At 41.9% G+C, this 22923-nt stretch overlaps 1 protein-coding gene across 1 annotated transcript in view; it reads right to left on the bottom strand.

The window, feature by feature from the left end:
* Positions 1-22923, bottom strand: part of FLT1 (fms related receptor tyrosine kinase 1) — a 186610-nt gene that overhangs the window by 62784 nt on the left and 100903 nt on the right. The window contains exons 13-14 of the mRNA XM_007522390.3: positions 20816-21124; positions 16012-16158 (exon numbers count right to left, since the gene is read on the bottom strand). Of these exons, the coding sequence (XP_007522452.2) occupies positions 16012-16158; positions 20816-21124 (456 nt within the window). The remainder of the gene's footprint in view (positions 1-16011; positions 16159-20815; positions 21125-22923) is intronic.

Genomic DNA, 22923 nt, shown 5'->3' with positions numbered 1-22923 from the left:
AGCGGAGTTGCTTCACAGGTGGTGATGCAGGTCTGCAGGTGTCTGTCTTTCTCTCCCCCTCTGTCTTCCCCTCCTCTCCATTTCTCTGTCCTATCCAACAACGACAACAATAACTACAATAAAACAAGGGCAACAAAAGGGAATAAATAAATAAAATAAATATTTAAATATAAAAAAAGAAAGAAAATAGTGCAGGCTAAGCGAATCATGGCTAAGGAGGAAGTTGCTTCAGATCGTGTGTTAGGGAGAGTTCTGAGCAGAGACCTGAAAGGCAGGAAAGAGCGAGCCATTTGATGACGCAGAACCAAAGAGCGTTAGGACAGGCAGTGCCAAATGTGATATTCCTGGGGGTAGGAATGAGCTGGTTTTAAGAACAGTGGAAAGACTGGTTCAGTGATAAGATCAAGGAGTGACCTGGGAGTTGGTGCAATCTGGATAAAGCATTGGACTCTGAAGCATGAGGTCCCAAGTTCAATCCCTGGTGTTGTGATCCTTTGGCTTTCTCTCTTCTCTAGCTATCAATTATATATATATATATATATATGGAGAGAAAGAGAGAGGAGATGGTATCTAGTGGCTAAAATGATCTTGGCTAGAACTAGGGATGTTCATTTTAGCAGGAAAGAGGGCAGAGTATAAAGGAAAAGCAGACCTGATAATCTGATCTGTCTCTCAGTAAGCAAGAGGTCCTCATTAATTTAAATCAAAGAAGACAATTTTAGAGGCTTGGAGAAAGAGGAAAAGGGTGACATGGTATATTGGGGTTGGGGGAAGAACCAGTTTCCTGACTGAACCTCTTGAGTATCCCAGTGCTCTCTCATGCTTTCATTAGAACTAGTTAACTGATTGGTATTAGGTTATATCTATGTGCTTATAATAATAAGGTAACAATGCAATATACATTCTTAGGCATAACTTTTTTTCTATATCTCAAAATATTTTCTTAAGTTTTGAGGAACAGAATCACTAGGTGAAAAACTCTAGATGCAAAGAGTCAAACTGCCTTTCACAGAATTATTATTAATTAACACATCTATCACCAGAGAAGAAACTTGGTTATGGCCCTGTGAGAACTGGGCATTGTCATCTGAAAACCACAAAATGCTGCTGATTTGATACCGGATAATGACTGCTGTTTGAACTTGCATTTCACTGAACCTATTGTGGTAGAGATTTTTATTTGCACAGCACCTGCTTGGAGCGATCAGCTAGCAAGGGGAATGTCGGGAAGGAGAGCTGTGAATGGGGCTGAGGGGCTTCCAGGCCAAGCAGAAGGGAAGAGGCTCACAGAGGGTTTTGAGTGGGGAAATGACATCATGAAAGCAGTGTTTAAGGAAGTTTAGTCTAGAAGGAGCCTGCAGGAGGGTCTGGAGTGAGGAAAAAGTAGCATCTGCTAGTCCAGGTTACCAGTGGTCACTCAGGCCCAATGGTGAAACCCCCATTCTGGGCGGTGGGAAAGGAAATAGAAGGGAAGACATGGAAACAGATTCAGTGTAGGAAAAAACCTACAGGATGGTGTGTGTTGCACCAAAGTAGAAGACTGGGGGTGGGGGTGTTCAGGTCCTGGAACATGATGGCAGAGGAGGACCTGGGTGAAGTTAGATTGTTATGTCGAAAACTGAGAGGAAAAAAAAAAAGATAAAGAGAACTGAGAAATGTTGCCATTCAAATTATTAAATTTTACTGTTAACTCTTTCCTGCCTTTCAGGTCTCTGCTCAGAACTCTCAAGAGCCTTCCCTAACACACGATCTGAAGCAACTTTCTCCTTAGCCATTAATTCCCCCAATAAAGAAAAAAAAAAAGAATAACCTTACAGGGATTGATGTTTGACTGAAAACAGGAATATAAAGATGAATCCAGAATGGAGATAAAAATATACAATTTCCTCACCAGAACACTGCTCAGTTTTGGTTTAGAGTGATGCTGAGGATTGAATTTAGGAGCTTCAGGCATGAAAATCATTTTGCATAACTATTTTTTAAATTTCTTTACTGGGGGATTAATGGCTTACAGTTTTATAACTATTATGCTATCTCTCCAGCCTGGTTCCAATATTTTAAACTCAGATAATAAGAAAAAAGAAAAAGGACTCTTCCCTGTAATCCTGGCTGAGTCATTTAATCTCTTCTGGGTAGCTGTACCCCTCTGACATGGAAACATAGTAACTGCTTTGCCTGTGTCATGGTTGCGACTGTGAGGGTCAGTTGGGATGATGTAGATGAGAGCTTTGAAAAGCATAAGATTATGGCAGGAAGTGGGTAATCACAAAAAGTAAAAGAGCTGGAGACTGTGTGGTCAGGGGCCATGTATTTTTCTAACAAGTTATCTTGTTGCCCAGTATCACAAGCCCACTCCCCCCCACCCCCCACCCCCCCGGGCGAATCTAAACCTCAACCAATGTTCTGTCACTCAGACTGATATAAGCTGACAACACACACAGTCAGTCAAAGGATTTGGACTTCACTTGAGGAAACGTGCAGTTGTGGAAGTCAAGGAGTGGTACCGAGGGGATGCCTCGAATCTTTTGTCCAAGCTTAATCTACTGTCTTCCTCAGTCTCCTCCTCAATGCCTGAACCTCTGTGACACGGCTCTGTCCAACTCGGGCTCACTTCAAGAAAATGCCTCTTTTCAGTTCATCCCCCCACCCCACTCTCATTGTGATTCATGTCAAGTATTTGAAAATACTAAACAAAAGTATAACCCATTTGCCTCAACATGAGGTGGTACGGAGGATAAAGTGTTGGACCTTCAAGCCTGAGGTTCTGAGTCTCATCTCGGGTACACGTGCCAGAGGGGTGCTTTGGCTCTGTTCATTAATCTTTTTTAGACTCCTCTTTTAAATGAAATAAGTTTATACTTCATAGTTTCCCTCTTTCTCCAGGATAGAGGTAATAGATCCTGAAGTTGTCATTTTCATGGTGCCTTTGTGTTTCTCTACATGCATCTCTCTATAGGACATGATGTTTTGTGCATTTAAGTTTGGAAATACATGGTGCCACAAGGCACCTTTTTGTTTTATTTTTAATAATGAAGACTAAGACGTACATCTGATGCATGTGTATACATTATCATGCATAATCTCCTGATACTGGTTCGTAAGAATAACCATTTTCAACCCCGCCAAGCCTTAGAAAATTGATTCCCAAAATAGATTAATTTATACTTCAACTGCCAGGAACTAACAGCTCCCCTTTCTCCTTACATTTGCCTATACTTGGTGTTCCTCAGTAAAATGGTAATTTTTTTTAGTTAAAATTTAATTGACCAACCCGGGAGGTGGCACAGTTGATAAAATATTGGCATATCAAGCATGAAGTTAAGAAATTGATTCCTGCGTTGCATGTACTAGGGTGATGCTCTGGCTGGCTACCCTCCTCTTCCTCTCCCACACAAATAAATAAATTCATCTTTAAACAAAGATTTAATTGACATAGAATATTAGTTTCATGGGCCAGGGAGACAGCATCATGGTAATTATGCAAAAGGATTTTCACGCCTGAAGTTCTGATGTCCCAGGTTTAATCCCTAGAACCGCCATAAACCAAGTTAAACAGTGCTTTCTGGTAAAATAAAATTTCAGGATTTGGTATTTGTATATATTATGAGATGACTATTAAATAGTTCAAGTCACCACTGTAAATTGTTAGCATGTTTTATTATGACAAAAACAGTGAAAATTTACTCAGGAGCTTTTGCATATGCAACACAATATTAACTATAACCATGAGTCTGCACATTACATGCTAATGACTGGCTTATTTTATACCCTGGCCATTATGACCCTCTTCATCTACTTAATTGCCCATCTACTTATTTTTCTCTGGAAACCACTAATATGTTCTCTGGATCTGTGAGGTCATTTTTTTCTATTTTGTGTGGGATTATTTTTAATATTACACATGTAGGGCTGGCAAGATAGTTTGCCTGTAAAGAGTACCTGCTTTGCCATGTGTGTGATCCGGGTTCAAGTCCAGTCCCCACCACATAGGGGAATGCTTTAGTGCTGTGATGTCTTTTCTTTGTTCCTTCTGTCTGTCTGAAAAGTTGGTCTGGAGCAAGCCAGTGACAAGGTATTCCACAATAAATTAAATATGGTTTTTGAGCTCATATGGTATTTCTCTATGACTTACTTTACTTGCTACAATGCCCTCAAAATTCCCCTGTGTTGCCACTAATGGCGTGGTTTCCTTCTTTCTTGTGGCTACATAAAGCCCGGTATGCTTATAGGATAGCGTCTTTATTCTCCAGTGAAAGCTTAGATTGCTTCGATATCTTGTCTATTGTACAAGCGGATAAACTTCCCGTTTTCATCTTCTTTGGATATATACCTAGGAGCAGGATTGCTGGGGCATGCGGTAGTTCCATGTGCATTATACTGAGAAGCCTCCACACTATTCTCCATCGTGGCTGAGTTCTCTTTGCCAATATTTGTTACTCCTTACCTTTCTGAAAACAGCCACACTAGGTGTGAGGCTTTCATGTCCACTTCTCTGCCTAATAATATGGAATACCTTTGTACACACCTGTTACACAGCTTTCTATCTTCCTTAAGAATATGTCTACTCGTCTCGGCCTTAGCGCCATCTTCTAGAACCCTTTCCACGATGAGAGCCAAGTGGAGGAAGAAGCGAATGCGCAGGCTGAAGCGCAAAAGAAGAAAGATGAGGCAGAGGTCCAAGTAGACTTGTGCACCCATGGAAGCCACGAGAGCAGAAATAAGGGATGCCGGAGGCCAGAGGCGCTGGTACAAATTGGACTTCTGTGCTGCAGCCTAGAACTTGTTTTCAGCGGATCTAGAAACTCATCACTGTTTGATCCTACGCGACCATCTTGAGTGACCTTCATTGCTCATACCAAGACACAGTCCCTTTTGCTCCTTTGCCTTAGACTTGTCATTCTGGACTAGTTCTGCTCTCCTTGTGGCTAAATGTAACCCGTGTACAATAAATAACCTCTTCTGCTATCTTAGCTGAAGGGAGAGAAAAAAAAAAAAAAAGAATACGTCTATTCAAATCTTCTGCTCATTAAAAAAATCATTTGCTACTGACTTGTGTTCTTGATCTATTTTTAGTAGATGCTGAATAACTTCTTCTCTCCCTACTGAATTGTGATGCCAGCTCTTTCATAGTTTTCTTATTTTTTTTAGGCTCTGTTCATTTATGATGCCATGTTTTTGTTTTTCTGCGTATGCGTGTTTTTTCTTTTGGATGGAGCTAGAACTTGAGAGGGAAGGGGGAGATGGGGAAAGAGAGAGAGGAGGGCATGCTGTGGCCAAGGGCTTGAACCAGGGTCCTTGGCACTGTAACATGGCTGCTGTACTTGGTTGGGTCGATGGCATATTTTTCTGTTTCATAACAGAAGTTATGAGAAGCTATGATTGCTTGACAAGTTAGTACTTGATACACCATGACCCAGTTTTCTTCAAAAGTGTTTTGTTTTGCTTCATTATTGAATTTCAGGTTTAATTTGTCAAATTCTGTAAAAATTACTGTTGGAATGTTGATGTGGAATCCACTAAATTTATTATAATTTGGAGGAAATGTCACATTTTTCAATTTTAAACATGAAATTATCAATATTAAAACCTCAAAAAGGGTCCTACCTAAATATTCTCAAGAATATCAGATATGTAGGTCTTCAACCTCTCTTTAAATACCTTACTTTCTAATTTACATCCCTGCATATTCCTAAAATATGCTAGAACTAGACCCCCTTTACATGGGCAGCTCATGGTAAACTCAGTGACTTGGCACAGGGTTTCAGTCTAATCAATGGATTCACACTGACTTTTTTTTTTTTTTTTTAATATTCAACAAAAGGGAAGCAGCTTTGGCTGCTTGGAGGCTCCTTTCTGCCTCTCTTCTCATCCCAAGCATGCCTCTCCTCTGGCACTTATCTTGAAGTGAAATTGCTGACTTCTAGCCCACTCTACCCTGGGCTCTGGTGAGTAGCAACTGCTCATTACTGAGCTCTCAGCGTCCAGTGCTGAGATGAGACTGTAGGTGCCCCTCCTTTATAAAACCATAAGCCACAATAGCAGAGAATGGAATTTAAGGTGCAGGGGATTGTTCTGAGCTCTCCAATACTGACTGGGCATCATGAAACGAAGGTTCTGCTAACTCTCTCACGGTAGTCAGTATGCTCAGCTCCCTGGAAGTTGGTGAGCTTATATGTCAGTTAATTTTGCTGTCGGAACATTTATAAAGTTCCATATCCTGGAGGTTATAAACGTAAACTTGGGTGGTTTCAGAGGTCTGCTAAAACATGAATCCCAAAGGGTTAAGTACAATCCATACTGGGTCAGTTTGGCAGGGAGATGGACACCGAGGATTCTGACAAGACTCAGTGTAAGGACTTGGCTATCTGTTGTTGGCTGCTGACCAGAGTTTGGGATCATGTTGGTTTTCTTTCTTTCTTTCTTTCTTTCTTTCTTTCTTTCTTTCTTTCTTTCTCTTTCTTTCCTTCCTTCCTTCCTTCCTTCCTTCTTTCTTTTTTTTTTTTTTTTTTTTTGCCTCCAGGGTTATTGCTGGGGCTCGGTGCCTGCACTGCGAATCCACTGCTCCTGGAGGCCATTTTTCCCATTTTGTCACCCTTGTTGTTGTGCTTGTTGTAGTTGTTATTGTTGTCATAGTTGTTGTTGTTGGATAGGACAGAGAAATGGAGAGAGGAGGGGAAGACAGAGAGGAGGAGAGAAAGACAGACACTCAGAGACCTGCTTCACCGCCTGTGAAGCGACTCCCCTGCAGGTGGGGAGCTGGGGGCTTGAACCGGGATCCCTCTGCTGGCTCTTACACTTTGTGCCATGTGTATTTAACCCGCTGCACTACCGCCCGACTCCCTCATGTTGGTTTTCATGGAATACAATTTAAATTAAAATTTTTTTACTGGCTTATGGTGGTGCAGGGGATTGAGCCTGGGACTTTGGAGCCTCAGGCATGAAAATCTGTTTGCATAACCATTATGCTATCTACCCCTGCCCTTCAAACATATATTCAATCTCATCTGTCCAGGGTTTTTTTTGTTTTGTTTTGTATTAAGAGCTTCCAAAGTATTTTTCCAATATCCCCCCCCCCCCCATTATACTATAAGGTAAGAAGCACCATGCTACTTGATAGAGAAGCACTTTATTGTCCAAGGGAAGAGCACACAATAGGATTTTTCATAATTTTTGGGTTCACCTATCCGATTAGATAAACGCACGCCATGTGTTTGCCTCCTGTCCTTATGCAAAAATGTGACCCACGGCCTTCTACACTGACCTAGCCTAGCCTCTCCTGACCTGTGGTCGGACCAGGAATTCCTGTTTTATTGCCCGGCTGACCATCTGGACTTTGACTTTGAATACATTGGGTCCAGTGAACTTGGCCAAATTCATCATCATCAAAATTCTTTATCCATCACAGTCCATTGCAAGTGATACCCTTTAAGACGATGAATATATGCATATTTCTTTACAGTGAAACTGAGGAAGGATCTTTCTGAAGTGACATCCATATTCACATGTTCCCTTCCACTTCCTACATTCTAATTTTCATAAAAAATCCGAGAGGATTTTTAAGAGACTTACAGTCAAGCTTAAACTAGCACAAGCCAGGCTATTTGTCCAAATAGGTCTGGGCTGCCCAATGTGTGCTCCCTCGGTGGAGTCTTGCTGAGGCCACAGTTGCCAGGAGGCTCACAGGGACAAGGATGCTAGTCTGGAAAAGGCCACCAAGGGAACTTCCATGGGCAAGGTATTAGATGTGACTAGAGTCTGTTGGTATGCTTTTATGTATCTGACAGAGAGAGTTCATCTCCAGCTTACAACTCTTAGGTATGCTTTTGTTATTGCTGTCTTCACAATGCTTCCTCTTATCCCCCCCACCCCAATATCTGGTCCTTTTAATTATATCCATTTTAACTTGCCCTTTTTTTTTTTTTACTTGTCTCTTCAGAGTAAGTATGTCCCAAAGTATTTTCCTCTTTCAACACTCTGCACCTATCATCCCCTCCTAATAATTCTCAGTTGCCTCGTTGCTTAGCTCTAATTTGGAGGTTCTCCTACTTTGATTAGTAATCATGTATTTTCTCTTATTTCTTTATCTCGCTTCCGTTCTGTGTATACAGCTACCAAATAATGACTGGGGACCTATTGTGTGCACTGCATTACAGTAAGAAAATTAAAGCACAAGATACATTTTCCCATGATCTAATGTAATAAAGCTTTTCATTACTATATATTTTTCATTTACTTTTTTTTTTTTTTTTTTTTTTTTTACCACCAGAGTTATCACTAGGGCTCAGTGCTGGCACGACAAATCCACCACTCCCAGCAGCCAGTCACCTCTTCCTTTATTTTTATTTTCTTTTTTTTTTTTTTCCTATTATACTTGACAGGACAGAGAGCACTAGAGAGGGGAGGGGGGAGAAAGATAGACACCTACAGACCTGCTTCACTGCTCCTGCAGGTGGGGAGCAGGGGCTCGAATGCAGGTTCTTGTGCATGGGAATATGAGGGCTTAACCAGGTGTGCCGCTACTCAACCCCCCATTAATAAATTTTTAATCTTGTGATTAAACTCTTTCCTGTCACCTTTACTAATTCACCTTATTCTATTTGGAGACTCATTAGTTCTGGCACTTGACTGACCCAATGGTAGAGAACATGCCGGGGTGCACATTGTGCAGCTAGGAGAAGACTCATTCACACACACACACACACACACACACACACACAAGCACCCTCCCTGCCTCCTTTAGATACTGGCGACTGGGATTCTAGTTCTCTTGTTCGCACTGTATCTGTTGAGCCTACTATAGCACCAGACATGAAGAGTCCCTTCCACATGTAGTTAATACATTTTGGACTCCCCCCACCGTTAATACAGTGCGTGGAAAAGGACCCAGGACAGTACTGGTGCAATTCTGATAAGCTACCTCCCAGCCTGATTTTCATTCTGTCATTTCAGGGTGGGCGAGGAGAGACGGTAAAGCATCACTTTCTACCGTCCATGGAGTTCTACTGACACAATTCAAGTCATGTAGCATACTGCTAGTAGTTGTCTTGCTCACAGTGTGCCCAGGGCTCCCATGTGGTGCTAGGGACAAAGTCCAGGGCCTCACTCCTGGAAAGCCATGTGTTTACCCACTGACTACCTGGCCTGCCCACAGATGGTTTGTCTTCTTTGACTTGAACACTGTTGAGCGCAGGCTGTTGGTGCTGCCAAGAACGGAACCTGAGACCTCACGTGTGCGACTCTTACATACTACCACTGTGATCTCCCTGGCCCAATTTTGGACTTTTAAAGACAGTTTAAGGTAACTGGATTGTATACTTTACGTATGGCATGTCCTCTTTAAAAAAGGAAGCTTTAAGCATTTGTGATATGCTTTAATTTATTATCTATTTATTCTGCCACCAGGGTTATTCTGCAGCTCCACCCCACACAGTTCTGCCACTCCTGGTGGACAGTTTTGAAAGATGGAGGCAGGGGGGTGGTGGGCAGGAGAGATAATACAGCATCATCCACAGCTTGTGAAGCATCCCCTTTTCATGGTGTTCCCATGTGGTGATGAGGGACTTGAACCCAGGTCCTTACTCATAGTGAAGGTGAGCTCTATGGAGTGAGCTACCTCCTGTCCCCCTCCTCACTTTAAACTGTCATCTTTAGAAAATTTAACCTATGAGAGCTAGGAACCAGAAAATATGCATTGCTTATGAGGGCATATTTGTCAATATATACATTTGCTGGTGCCCGGGAGGTCAAAAAACACTCTCCCCCCCACCCCCTCTCTCTCTCCTGCTGCTGCTCTCTGGGAAGTGGTGTGATTGGCAGCACCTGAGGAGTAAATATTTAACAGCAGTCAAGTGCTTAGCGCCAGCCCTGGTCCCTAATAGTGTTCATTAAGTTCGAATAGGTCTGGGAAAGGCATCTAAGAGTATTTGCACACCCAGGGAATATTATGCAAAGTGATGTAATTGTAAAACTCTTGGCCCTGGCACCTTAGGCGTGCTTCAATAAAAATGTATTTTCATGAGGGCGGACGGGGGCTGTGGAAGGCCGTAACACTTCTCAGCTCTGATTTATGGTGGTGTAGATTGGCCTGGGCCCTCTGGGACCTCACAGGCGCACAATGAGCTACCTCTCCTCCCATTTTTATCATTGTTTTTAAGTAGAAGGGCATGTTGAGATACTCTTATCTTCAAAAGTTTTTAAATTAAGCACACACACGCTAAGAGGAATAAGCCAGATGAAGAAAGACAAATGTCACTATATTTACTGCTTGTGGAGGATAAAGACAAAGTCAAAAGCAAACAGCAAACCTGGGTTCTGACAGTAGAAGGTGGTTACCTGAAGGCAGGGTGGTGTGGAGGTCCCCACAACTAAGCATAAATTCAGCTGAGCGATGCTACCAGGAATGTTACCTTAATTTAAAAACCCAAGCCAGGTAGACATCCAGCAAGAACCATGAGGCACATGCTGTATGACTTGAAAATAAGCACAGGTATCAGAGACGAGGAGGAGTCAGTGACCTGGATTGTGACAGCTGAGCCCTAGTGGAGGCAGGAGTGAGAGACACTGTTGCTATGCGGTAAGATGGTGGCTGCTTGATTTTGAAGGGTTCGTTTTTCTCTCTTTTAGGGTAGCCTGGGGAGGCTGTTTGAGGACTCCAGGCCACATGCTTTCCTGGGTTTTGCACATAGGATCCCTTCTGTTCCTGCTCCGTGCCCTTTGCCCCAAGAATGCTGTACTCAGCTTTCTGAACACTTTCTTGAAACTGCATTTCTTCTACGGAATGGCTGTGCCCCCACTGAAAGGTCTTCCTGACAGGAAATGAAAGGCTGGGACAAAAGCCCCCAACATCCACAGTTCCTTCACAGGCGTTGCACGGCCCCCAGCTGGAGTGTGAGCTCGCCTGTGTGTCCTGCTTCCTCTCTCATATTTACTTTGGAATAGAATGAGTTGTCCTTTCACAAATAATGTGATGAGCTGATCCTATCAGTGATCTGAGGGCACTAAAATACTGAGTTTATATATAAATTCTCTTTGAGTTGCCAGGTTTTGTATAAAAGACGGCTTTCACGTTTCTAGAGGATGTACAGCTTATTCTCACGGCTTCAAGCCTAGTCTGGCTTTCCAAAGACAGTAAAGAATGAATTGGCTATCCATCCTTTTCAGGCTGTGATCTCAGTGGCTTTTCCATTTTAGCTTTGGAACAACCAGTGAGTCAGGAGTCACTTTGGTTACTTGTATGTAATCTTCATTCACAGCTTTGCAAAGAGCAATTCAATGGTCATGAAGAAGTTAGCAATTTTGAAAATACTACATGCACAACTTATGCTAAACTTATTGCCTCCAAAGGTAAAGTTTACACAAGGAGACTTTAAAAGACTATCTCCAGCACCTGGGGAAATGGTTCAACTGACTGGTTATTGAACGTGCCTCAAGTTCCAAGTTTGATCCCTAGCACTGCACACAGCAGAAGGTGCTCTGGTTTCTTTTTTTTTAAAAAAATTTTTATTACCTTTATTTATTGGATAGAAACAGCCAGAAATCGAGAGGGAAGGAGGAGATAGAAAGACACCTGCAGGCCTGTTTCACCACTCACAAAGCTTTCCCTCTGTAGGTGGGGGCCAGGGACTCGAACCCGGGTCCTTTCGCACTGTAACATGTCGCTCAACCAGGTGCGTCACCACCTGGCCCAGCTCTGGTTTATTTCTACCTCCTCCACTGACCCGTGTGAAACGCTGTCATATGTAACAAATAAAACATCTCTCTTTTAAATTGCCACCAGGGCTATCGCAGGGGCTTGGCACCCAACATGATGACTCCACCTCTCCTAGAAGTAATGTTTCCTTATTTGATAGAACAGAGAGAAAATGAGTGGGGAGGGGTGATAGAGAGGGAGAGAGACACCTGTAATACTTGATTCACTGCTCGTGAAGTGTCCCTGTTGCAGGTGAGGAACAGGGGCTCAAACTTGGGTCCTTGTGCATAGAATTGTGTGTGATCAACCAGGTGTGCCACCACTGGCCCAATAAAATACATCTTTAATGAGGTTATCTCCAGAAAATTAAGAAAGCTTGTCCCCAAAGGCTATATAATAGCTTCTAAGAGTGAGTGTGTTTGTGTGTGTGTGGGGGGGAAGTGTAGAACTAACAACTTCATGCACTTAATGTAATAGTGCTAACTGTGCTATATTAGAATGATGTTTATAAAAGATTTTAGATTAAAGCTTATCAGATACTTATTCTGGCCCTCATAAGAACAAAGAAAACTGGGATGAGGGTGAGTTTATTAATGCGACGTTTGAGATGAATTAACCCTGTGGCATCTGTCATGCATTCTGACAGCTCACTAGCCAGTTTCTATAAATATGGTAGGTCAAAAGTAGCGTTTTTCACGAAACTAGTTATATCAACTCAGTTCAACTTCACTATAACCAGGAGTGCTTAGTGTTACTTCAGTTTTATAAATAAGAAAACAGAGTCTTAGAGAGTAAGAATTCATGAGTTGGGCAATTCTCTGGCCCATGAAGGCAGTGTCAGGACTCAAACTGCCCAGGTACTTTTCATCCTTATGCCTGCAGTATCTATATTGGCACAGTCCCTGCCATGTCTTTGTTTTAGTGCCAAGGATCAGTCTTTCTTTCCCCTTTTTTTGCCTCCAGGGTTATTGCTGGACTCAGTGCCTACACCACAAATCCACTGCTCCTGGAGGCTATTTTTTTCCCTTTCATTGTCCTTGTTGTTTACTGTTGTGGGAGAGGACAGAAAGATACCTGCAGACTTGCTTTTCCCTTTGTGAAGAGACCCCCCCAGCCCTGCAGGTGGGGAGCCGGGGGCTCGAACTGGGATCCTTATGCCGGTCCCTGCACTATGCGCCATGTGCACTTAACCCACTGCACTATTGCCCGGTCCCTGCCAAGTAACTTTCTAAATTGGTTAAATTCAAATTCCTTTAAAAAATATATATATATTTTTTCTTTTAATGAGAGAGATGCAGAGAGAGACCAGAGCACTGCTCATCTCGGGCTTATGGTAGTGCTGGGCATTGAACTTAGGGCATCATAGCCCCAGGCATGTAAGTTTTTTGCATAACCATTAATGCTGTCTTCCGAGCACTGAATTCAAATTCTTGAACTCACACCAACAATAAATGAACTGAACTTGGGTCAAGTTTACTTCTTTCAAAGAATTGCCCCAAATTTGCTGTTAATATTTCATAAAATGTATTTTGTTATCAAGTCAACAATACAAAACTTTGGGAAATACAAAATTTAAAAACCACAGTTTACCTGATTTCCTTATTTGTGACTTCCTTTGGTCTTTAGTGTGACAAAATGGACTATAAGCCTCAGGGGAAAGGCTATTCTAGGCATTTCCCTCCACAAACTACTTGTTAATTTTTATTATCTTTATTTATTGGACAGAGACAGCCAGAAATCTGGAGAGTAAGGGAAGTAGGGAGAGAGAGAGATACCTGCAGACTTGCTTCACCACTCACAAAGCTTTCCCCCTGCAGGTGGGGACCCAGGTCGTCGTGCACTATCGTGTGTGTGCTTAACCAGGTATGCCACCACCAGGCCCCCTGCTTATTAAGTTTTTCATTGATAAAATATCTCGAGGGATTCATTTTCTATGAAATGACACATATTTATAGTTTGCTGTCTTGGGCAAATTACTTAACCTCTGGGAGATTCAGTTTTGTATTCTACAAATGACTAAAGTTAGATCCTAGTCTATAAATGTGAATAAAGATAACCCAACAGTTCCTTTAACTTTAAAATTCTATAATATGCTCTACCCCCCGCAAGTCTAGGCATTTGTGCTAACCAAATGAAGTAGCTATGGTTAGAATAAATTTTTCTGAAAATCTCATCTGTTCATGAATTCACATAGGAAGCATTTGTTGATTACCAAGCATTATGTCAGATTTTGAGGACATAAAGACAGACACAAATAAGACAAAGACAGGTACTGTTCACCCTCAGAGTGTTTGATTATATATAGCCATAGTAACAGCAGTGAACATAGGCACAGATTATGGAGACACGTATGGAGCTGATGATTAGAAAACAACTTAGGAAGAGAGAATAGAAACATCCTAAACATCATGGAGGAGCTGCTTCCTCCTTGTGGGAGCTGAGTAAGGCTTTCTGAAGGCAAACTGTTTACTGCTTACTGTAGGCCTTGTGGGGTGGGTAGATGAAGGGACTGTACTCCCAGCAGAGGGGAAACGGCAGCAACAAAAGTACAGGGGAATAAGAAGGTACATAATGAGTGGCAATCTGCAAGAGTTTGGCAATTGCTAGAAGATCAAGTTCAAGGGAGGGAGGGTGAGCAAAGAGTTACAGGAGTATGCAGGATCAGGTGTTGAGCTTGGGCCTATGTGATGGAGAACCAGTGGGAGACTAGCAGGGAAATGGTATGTTCAGAGCTAAGCTTCTTGGAGAGTCCATGTGAAGCGAGGGACAGAGGTGTGGAGACCAGCCAGGAGACTACTGCAGCTGTCCAGACAGTGAGCACTTGAGCCAAAAAAGCAGAGGAAGTGACAGATCTGAGAAAGAGTTGGGATGTTGTGGTTATAACCTGATCAAGCCTAGTGATTGATCAGACTGGTCAGGTCAAGGAGAGGTCATTGTCTCTAGTTTGGATGATGAAGTGTATGTGATCAGTCCAAGAGGAAGTGTTGCCTTCCAGAAAAATGTGGTATGATGGATTTTGGATCCACTCATAGAATGTCCTCCTAGTAGACGACATAAGTTGAAGTTGCTCTGCCATAATCCTTTTCTGATTCAAGGGCTACTCCAAATAAAAGGCAATTAATTTTCAACATAAGTTCTATTTTTGTACTTTTAATTTAGATCAGAATTATTGATCAGAATAATAAGAAAGTTCAACTTGATGTTATTTAGCTATAGTATTATAAGTCAGACAGACAGTGTTTATACTTACTGGTTGAAATACATTTTTAAATATATTTCTTTGTGGAAATGAATAAACACATAGTTGTTAGTTTAGAATCTTCTGCCAGTATTAAACCATTTGGGGAAAAAAAACCTTCTTTAGGGATGGGAGAAGTAAAAAGTCATTCTGCATTCTAGAGCCGGGACGGGAAAAAAATTGCTTTAGCAAATCATTAAAAGTAGTATATGTGAACAAAAAAGGGCTACAAATCTACACAACACCAGGTTTTAGTTGTGCTCAAGTCTGTAACACCACAGGTCAAAAAACTTAACTTTGACCTTCTTGTCAGGGTGAACTGACAAGGGGATTATTTTATGAAGAGACCAGAGCACTGCTCTATGTAGTCTATGGAGACAGAACTCAAGCTCTCACCCATGCAAGACTTACACTTTGTCCTGTGAGCCACTTCCATAGCTGCACAAACTGAAACATTTTTCTAAGTCACTCTTGCCACTTTTTTCTGAGTAGACTATTACTACCACAGATTCTGTAAGCATAAATCTGTAGGGACTGGAATATAGTCTAAGATGTTGTTATTCTCTTTCTTTTTTTTTTTTTTGCCTCCAGTATTATTCTGGGGCTCCGTGCCTGCACCATGAATCCACCGCTCCTAGAGGCCATTTTTTCCACCTTTTGTTGCCCTTGTTTTATTGTGTTGTGGTTATTATTCTTGTCACTGATGTCATTGTTGTTGGATAGGGCAGAGAGAAATGGAGAGAGGAGGGGAAGACAGAGAGAAAGACAGACACCTGCAGACCTGCTTCACTGACTGTGAAGAGACACCCCCAGCAGTGGGTGAGCTGGGGGCTCGAACCGGGATCCTTACGCCGGTCCTTGCACTTCGCACTGTGTGAGCTTAACCCGCTGCACTACCGCCTGGCCCACAAGATATTGTTATTCTTCACTGCATATTGGCACAAGCAATAAATTAGAGCACAAGTGTTTGGAGCTCTAGCAACAAGTGATTCTAGACATATGAGAAGAGATTGTCAGAAAGTTACAGGGAGGAGGGGGGCAGGGCACAATGAGAAAGGGGAGATGCAAGGAACAAGTCTCTTACCAGGTTCCTGTTGAATTTGATGGTGGTTTTTAAACCAGGTTATCTGAGGCTCGGGCACCCCATGAGCCTGACAGTGGAGGGTGGTGGAGCTGCTGACAGACACGGAGTGGTCACTCAGGTTTCGGAGGAGGTAGGGAGCTTCCTGATCTAGTGGATAAAGAGAGGGAGCTCTCATTAGTCGTCAGCTTTATCACTATTATTATTTCTATCCTATGCAGACAGCAACATTTGTATAGACATATCTATATAAAAACAAGCATAAAAGCTTCATACTTTGTGCTCTAAATTCTTCTTTCATGGCTAAGCTTTATTGGGATGCTATGAGAGATTGAACTGTGCTTGAACGTTGAGTAAAACCAAGAACTAGAGTCCAGATTAGGCCTAGAGTCAACATCAAGGGTTTTGTCTGTCTAGCTGACTTCTTTCTCCTTTTTTTTTTTTTTTAAATTTATTAATGAGAAAGATAGGTAGAGAAAGAACCAGACATCACTCTGGTACATGTGTTGCCGGGGATCAAACTCAGAAACTCCTGCTTGAGAGTTCAATGCCTCATCCACTGCGCCATCCCCTGGACCACTTTCTCCTTTTCCTTAGAGAGAAGCTCTGTGTGAAACACACAACTGTGAATGTATGTAGGCTAACAGTGGTACTGCAGTGGGGGCCGCTATGACCGTGTGGACTTCTGTTGATGGGTCTGTGTGGGCATGTTTGTGCCGCTCAGCAGTCAGCAACCTAAACTGAAAGGCAGCAGAGGCTGGGGGAACATTTCTTGACATTTGAAAGCTTTGTCTTTTCTCCATTCCCTCCCCAGCAAGCACCCAAAGGATTAATTGAAGAGGCAGAGGCACAGATTTGTAGTTTTTGCACTATATAATAGTACAAATATTGTATTTTATATTATTTTCTCTTAAAACATACAAATATGATATAATACAATTTATTTTAATAAAATGCCAACCAATATAGTACAACAAAATGAATTTAATACATTAAAATGTAATACATTACAACATTAAAATCCCACACAGGAATAACAGTACCCCCAATCCTCCCAATGAGTACAGTCTCTATTCAATGAAGTAGTCAGTCCTGCTGATATGTATACATTCTAGCGAGGAGGGTGCTGGATTGGTAGCTTAAGCTTCCAAGGCAAATGAACTAAGAAAAACTCCTAATGTCTTACCCGCCTCCCCCAAATCATCCTCCCCACTCCCTTGTTGCAAATCCTAGAACAGAAATCAAAAGAGTTTTGGCATCACTTACACATTCTGCGTCACTGGTTTCAATTTCTATAGTATGAGCTTTCTCTGACCATTTTTGATTTCCTCATTTTATTGTACTAAAACTGTGAAAGCAGCTTAGGAGTGATTACAATGCTATAAGAGATGACACATTGCAATGGCTTTGAGTCCATGTCCCTGCAGGGTTCTGCCGAGTCCCCAAACCTTTCTCTTTTTATTCCTGCAGGGAAACTCTCAGGATTAGCATTCATTAAAGCAATTTAGAAACCTCAAGTTAAAAACGTAAATTACCATATAGCTTTTATGATATGTTGACATAGCATATAACATGGCAGGGTTACTATCTGTTCGGAGCAACAGGTTTCTTAGTAAATTCTGACTTCCATAGCTTAGTAGACTTTTCCATTCTACACAAAGAGAAATCTGACGAAAAAAGTGTTGAAGGAAGTGCTCTGATTCAGTGGAATGAATGAAAGCAGTGGCCCTCCCACAAATTTCAGTTTCTCTCCTATCTTACCTTGGCCCCCTAGTCATAACCATTAGAGCGATAGTTCTGTGTTTGCATTCTCTGCAAACTTTTTAATTGAAAATGCAGTCCTATATCAAAACCTTCAAATTTATACATGATTCATCATTACAATGTTGACATATTCTTTTTTACAGTACAGACCCCAAACATACCAGCGAAACGTGACAAGGTAATAAAGAACAATAATACTAGTATTTAGCATCTTTTACAGTGATAGGTCATATTGGGCAGATCTGATTTAGAATTTGGGGCCCATTCACTGAGTCCGACTTTTCATGACTTCCCAATGTGCACTACACAATGATGGAAGAATCTACTCTTGCCTACAGGCCTGATTATAAAAAAGAAGTTTTGACTACAGATAGGGCTCATACCTACAAACTGTAAGATCCGCACAGACAGGATTTTGGACTTCCTGACAAGTGTAGTGGAAAACAATGCTTATGTAGAAGAGAACATTTTATTTGAACGTAAGTCATGAACTCCCAAAGACCCTATCTGTGCTACATAAACTTCTGACAAGAGGAGCAGCAGAGGGGGCTGCAGAAATACAGGACTCTCGATGAAGTGCAAAGCTCATCTTAACATGTCTGAAATATTATGACTGGTGTTCTTTGCACCCATTTCTAAAAAATGTTTATCACCATGGCAGGTCTCTATATGGCCAGTCAACCAAGGAATCAGGTTTTGTCCAGCTCTACTTTATACAGTATAGCAATCAGTTCTGATGCTTTCTATGAGAAAAGTGCATTGAGTCTGTCTTTTCAAACCTCAGATACTTGATGGAAATACAGCTGCTTTACAGATGTTAACAAAGTAGAGCTGATCCCTTCGAATGGAGAAAATCATATTAACAGTATTACTGTCAGTTAGCAAAGTCAAGGTTAGTTCCCTACCAGGCTCTTACTTTTCACTGTTAATAGCCCTGAGATCTGTTAGGTGCACACACACCACTTTCTGTCTTGTCTCTGGAATGGGGACCGAGGAGCCAGCCTCGTGCCCCGTACTACAAGCCAGTCATTCTCCAGATCAGGCTCTTTTATTGTTCCTTCATCCTCCCCTCACTGCACACCCAGAAGAGTAACTAAAAAAACAAAAACCCAAAGCCCACCTAATTGTGTCCTCTTTTTCAAACAGTCTGGAAGGATTAATTACACAGTGGACAATTAATTACTTGTGGAACCCTTCATTTCATCTCCCATAAATACAAATACCCTGTCCTTCCCACAAAAAATTATAGATGGCAATTTCAAAGGGAAAGGAAATGATAGATTCTCCATGTCCAGTTCACTGGTTTAAAATAAACAGCCCCCCTTCCATTTGCTATTTTAGCTTGAGTAAAAAGTGAGGTCCCCAATTTCTGTGGCACTCAGGCATTGTTTCCTAAAGGAACACACAGACTTATAATGAACAAAGACGCCAGGCAAGAAAGCCATAGGTAAGACTTCAAGATACAATTGATTATTCTTTCCTCTGGGCTGACAACTTCCAGGTTACTAATTGTTTTCAGAGCATTGGGGACTCCATAAAACTGGCATTCTGGGGAAATGCTATTGTTTACTCTTCCATACTTGACAAAAGCAATTCCCACGTGAAAGACAAGTTTAGTCCTGTGGGACAGAGTCAGTTACCTAAAGGAGGAAACAGTCTGGTGAGTTCCCAAGCCTGAGGAATTGTCATATTGTCACCTATTTAATTACCCAGTCACTGTGTTCTTAGTTACAGTTATTTTGCTCATTATAATTTGTTTTCCAATAATTCATGCAAGTCACATATGGTGATCAATCATAAATGAAAACATGTTAAATTGCCAAGTATCATCTTTCCTTCAAGTGTTAGCTTAATATGAGAGGATCACAATATTTCTTGATTAAAAAAATGGTGTATAATTATAAGGGATCCTGAATTCTGTTTTTGGAGTTTGTAATTCTTTAAAATTCAGATTTTAAAAATGCTATGAACACTTCCATTTGGGGAAAGTAGGCTTTTTTTTTAAGTGAACAAGCTTTAGATTTACACTAAGAATTAATGAACCTCTGGCCAATGATAGCCTTTATTTCCTCAAGGATTTATCAAGCTTACACGTGACTGTGGTGCACCTACGAATGCCATCAACTAAACAGAATAACCAGAGGACAAAAATGATTTCAGAAGGAGTGACCCACTTTCTCTAGGCCCTGTCACTAGCTGACGAGTCCAGTCAGAAGCAGAAGGGAGGAAACCCTTTGCTGGACCAGTCTACTAGTTACTCAGAATTGCTGGAGAGGATGGACTTTCATAATCCCTACTTTGATAAAACTTTAATAGCCCCGGATCACACCAACATCTTGCACCCCTAAGGCCCACTTTAGAAGCTCCAGTTTGAGATTAATGCGCTTAATGTAAAACCAAAAAAAGCATTTTTCAAATAAATAAGCATTATAACTTGCTATCCAGGTACTATTTACAAATCAAGAGCAGATGCAACAGTACAAAATAAAACCAGGGAGAGGTCCGACAGAGTCTTAAATTCAACTGTACTCATTCTGAGCTGGAAAATGAACTTATTCACGTCCATCTTTGGCAGAAACCAGCATTTATTTAAATTATTCAGTTTGTGTGCAGCTTCGAAACTTAAACATGAAAAAAAGAGGTTGGCATCAAAGTGGAAGGAAAGGTCAGTCCCAACTTGTTGTTTATCAGGCAGAAGACAGCAACAAAAGCATAAAAACACAGAGAAGGCACTGCAGGGATCCTCCAAATCCAAACGTGCACCAAGTTGGCCCCAGAGAGCAGACCCCTCCGTCTGAACGGGGAGCCCAGGGCTGGGACCTGAGGTGTCTCAATATCCTATCTCCAAACTCATTTTGGGAGGAGCATGTCCTCTGAGCCGGAAAGTTAGCAACAGTGACAATGAATCAAGATGATAATGAGACAACTGTTACTTTTTAACGAGTCCTTTAATGTTTTACATTACTTTGTGTGGTACAATCATTCCTTGTGCTTTTAAATTTGGAGATCCGAGAGAAAACAGCCTTTTTGTTGCAGTGCTCACCTCTGATTATAACTTCTTTCTTCTGAAGGACTTCTTCGCCTGTGTATATGTTCCTGGCTCTGCAGGCGTAGACACCTGAGTCTTCCCGAGAAACATTCTTGAGGGTGTGGTTGAGAGTGATGGAGTACTCTTTTGTGACTGCCATTTTTTGCTTGCTAATGCTGTGCTGCATTGTTTGGTTATTCACTGTGCGCAGCAAAATCCAAGTGAGGTTTTTGTATAGGAACTTGTTAACTGTGCAAGACAGTTTCAGATCCTCTCCTTCTGCGGGCATTTTCTCCAAGTTAACATGAAATCCATTTGGTACATCTGTAAAAAAATAAAATTAAAATTTAGAATATATATATATAAATCCGAACTTGAGTTTAAGCAATCTTTGTCTCATACAGAGCCAGTATCTCACCAGGAGGTATCTAAATATTTAAAGAAAATGGGGGTCAGGCGGTGGCGCAGTGGATTAAGTGCATGTGGTGCAAAGCCCAGGGACCGGAGTAAGGATCCCGGTTCGAGCCCCCGGCTCCCCACCTGCAGGGGAGTCACTTCACAGGTGGTGGAGCAGGTCTGCAGGTGTCTATCTTTTTCTCCCCCTCTCTGTCTTCCCCTTCTCTCTCCATTTCTCTCTGTCCTATCCGACAACAAACGACATCAACAATGGCAATAATAATAACCACAACGAGGCTACAACAAGGGCAACAAAAGGGGGGGAAATGGCCTCCAGAAGCGGTGGATTCATGGTGCAGGCACCGAGCCCAGCAATAACCCTGGAGGGGGGGGAAAAAATGTCCTACTCACCTTTACTTAGCATTAAAAGGATGTTTATCCTTTTTGTTTTTAATTTTAGAGGAACAGATCAAACTCAAATAGAAACTAAGTTCACTATATTAAAGGCAGGCAAGAAATGCAAAATTTGGATAGTTTTTTGGTGCTCATTTACCTAATGTTGTTTAACAAGGTAGAACCTGCTTTGCAGCATTTCTTTTGTTTGTTTGGGTTTTGCCCCCAGGACTGTCTCTAGGGTTCTGTGCCTGCACTACTAATCGACAACTCATGGAGGTGGGGAGCCAGGGGCTGGAACCGGGATTCTTAGGCTGGTCCTTATGCTTCAAGCCATGTGCGCTTAACCCAATGTGGTACTGCCCAGCCCTCATGCTTTACATCAACATTTAAAAATGGTGTGCATATTTAAATGACTGATTTATGCTTCTGGTGTTCGGCCAATTTTTAAATTAAGTTACATCTAGAAAAAGTGGACTTTTAATGAATAAATTTTAGATTTACATTGAGATGGACATAAAAACTTTTAGTCACAATTACTTTTATTTCCCTGATTAACTATAGTGCACCTTTGAATGCCATCAACTAAAAGGAATAACCTGGGGACCAAAGCTAAAGGGCAATCCGCTTTCTGAAGGTGCCTCAGTGGACCAGCCTCCTCGCTAGCTACCTGAAGTTGCAGGGAAGAGGGCTTGATCTTGGTAGACCTTCACAATCCCTGCTGTGATACAGCTCTAACACTTCCAGATTACATCTCTGCAGCCTGTTTTAGAACCTCCTACTATTTAAAAAAAATTATTCCCTTTTGTTGCCCTGGTTTTATTGTTGTAGTTATTATTGATGATGATGTTGTTGGATAGGGGAAAAGGGAGGGGGAGACAAGAGGGGGAGAGAAAGACAGACACCTGCAGACTAGCTTCACCGCTTGTGAAGTGACTCCCCTGCAGGTGGGGAGCCGGGGGCTTGAACTGGGATCCTTACGCCGGACCTCGAGCTTTGCGCCATGTGCGCTTAACCCGCTGCACTACCATCTGACTCCCAACCTCCTATTAAGCAGACATTGGAAGTGGGCAAAATAGGTAAGTCACGTCAGAGTAATTTGTACTGGAAGCCAAAGGTGTTCTGTTTTTTAAAATTTTTTGTTATTGGATAGAGGCAGAGAGATGCCTGCAGATCTGCTTCACCACCTGTGAAGCGACTCCCCTGCAGGTAGGGAGCGGGGGCTCAAACCGGGATCCTAACCGGTCCTTGCGCTTTGCACCTGACTCCCGTCAAAGGTGTTCTTATGGTAAAAATTTATTCAGAACAAGTGAGGTTAGGTTATAGTCCTTGAT

This window comes from Erinaceus europaeus, chromosome 5 (assembly GCF_950295315.1).
Source record: "Erinaceus europaeus chromosome 5, mEriEur2.1, whole genome shotgun sequence".
In the NCBI taxonomy this organism is placed as follows: domain Eukaryota; kingdom Metazoa; phylum Chordata; class Mammalia; order Eulipotyphla; family Erinaceidae; genus Erinaceus; species Erinaceus europaeus.
The sequence above is the reverse complement of the archived record's forward strand: the minus strand, read 5'-3'. Positions and strand labels throughout refer to the sequence as shown.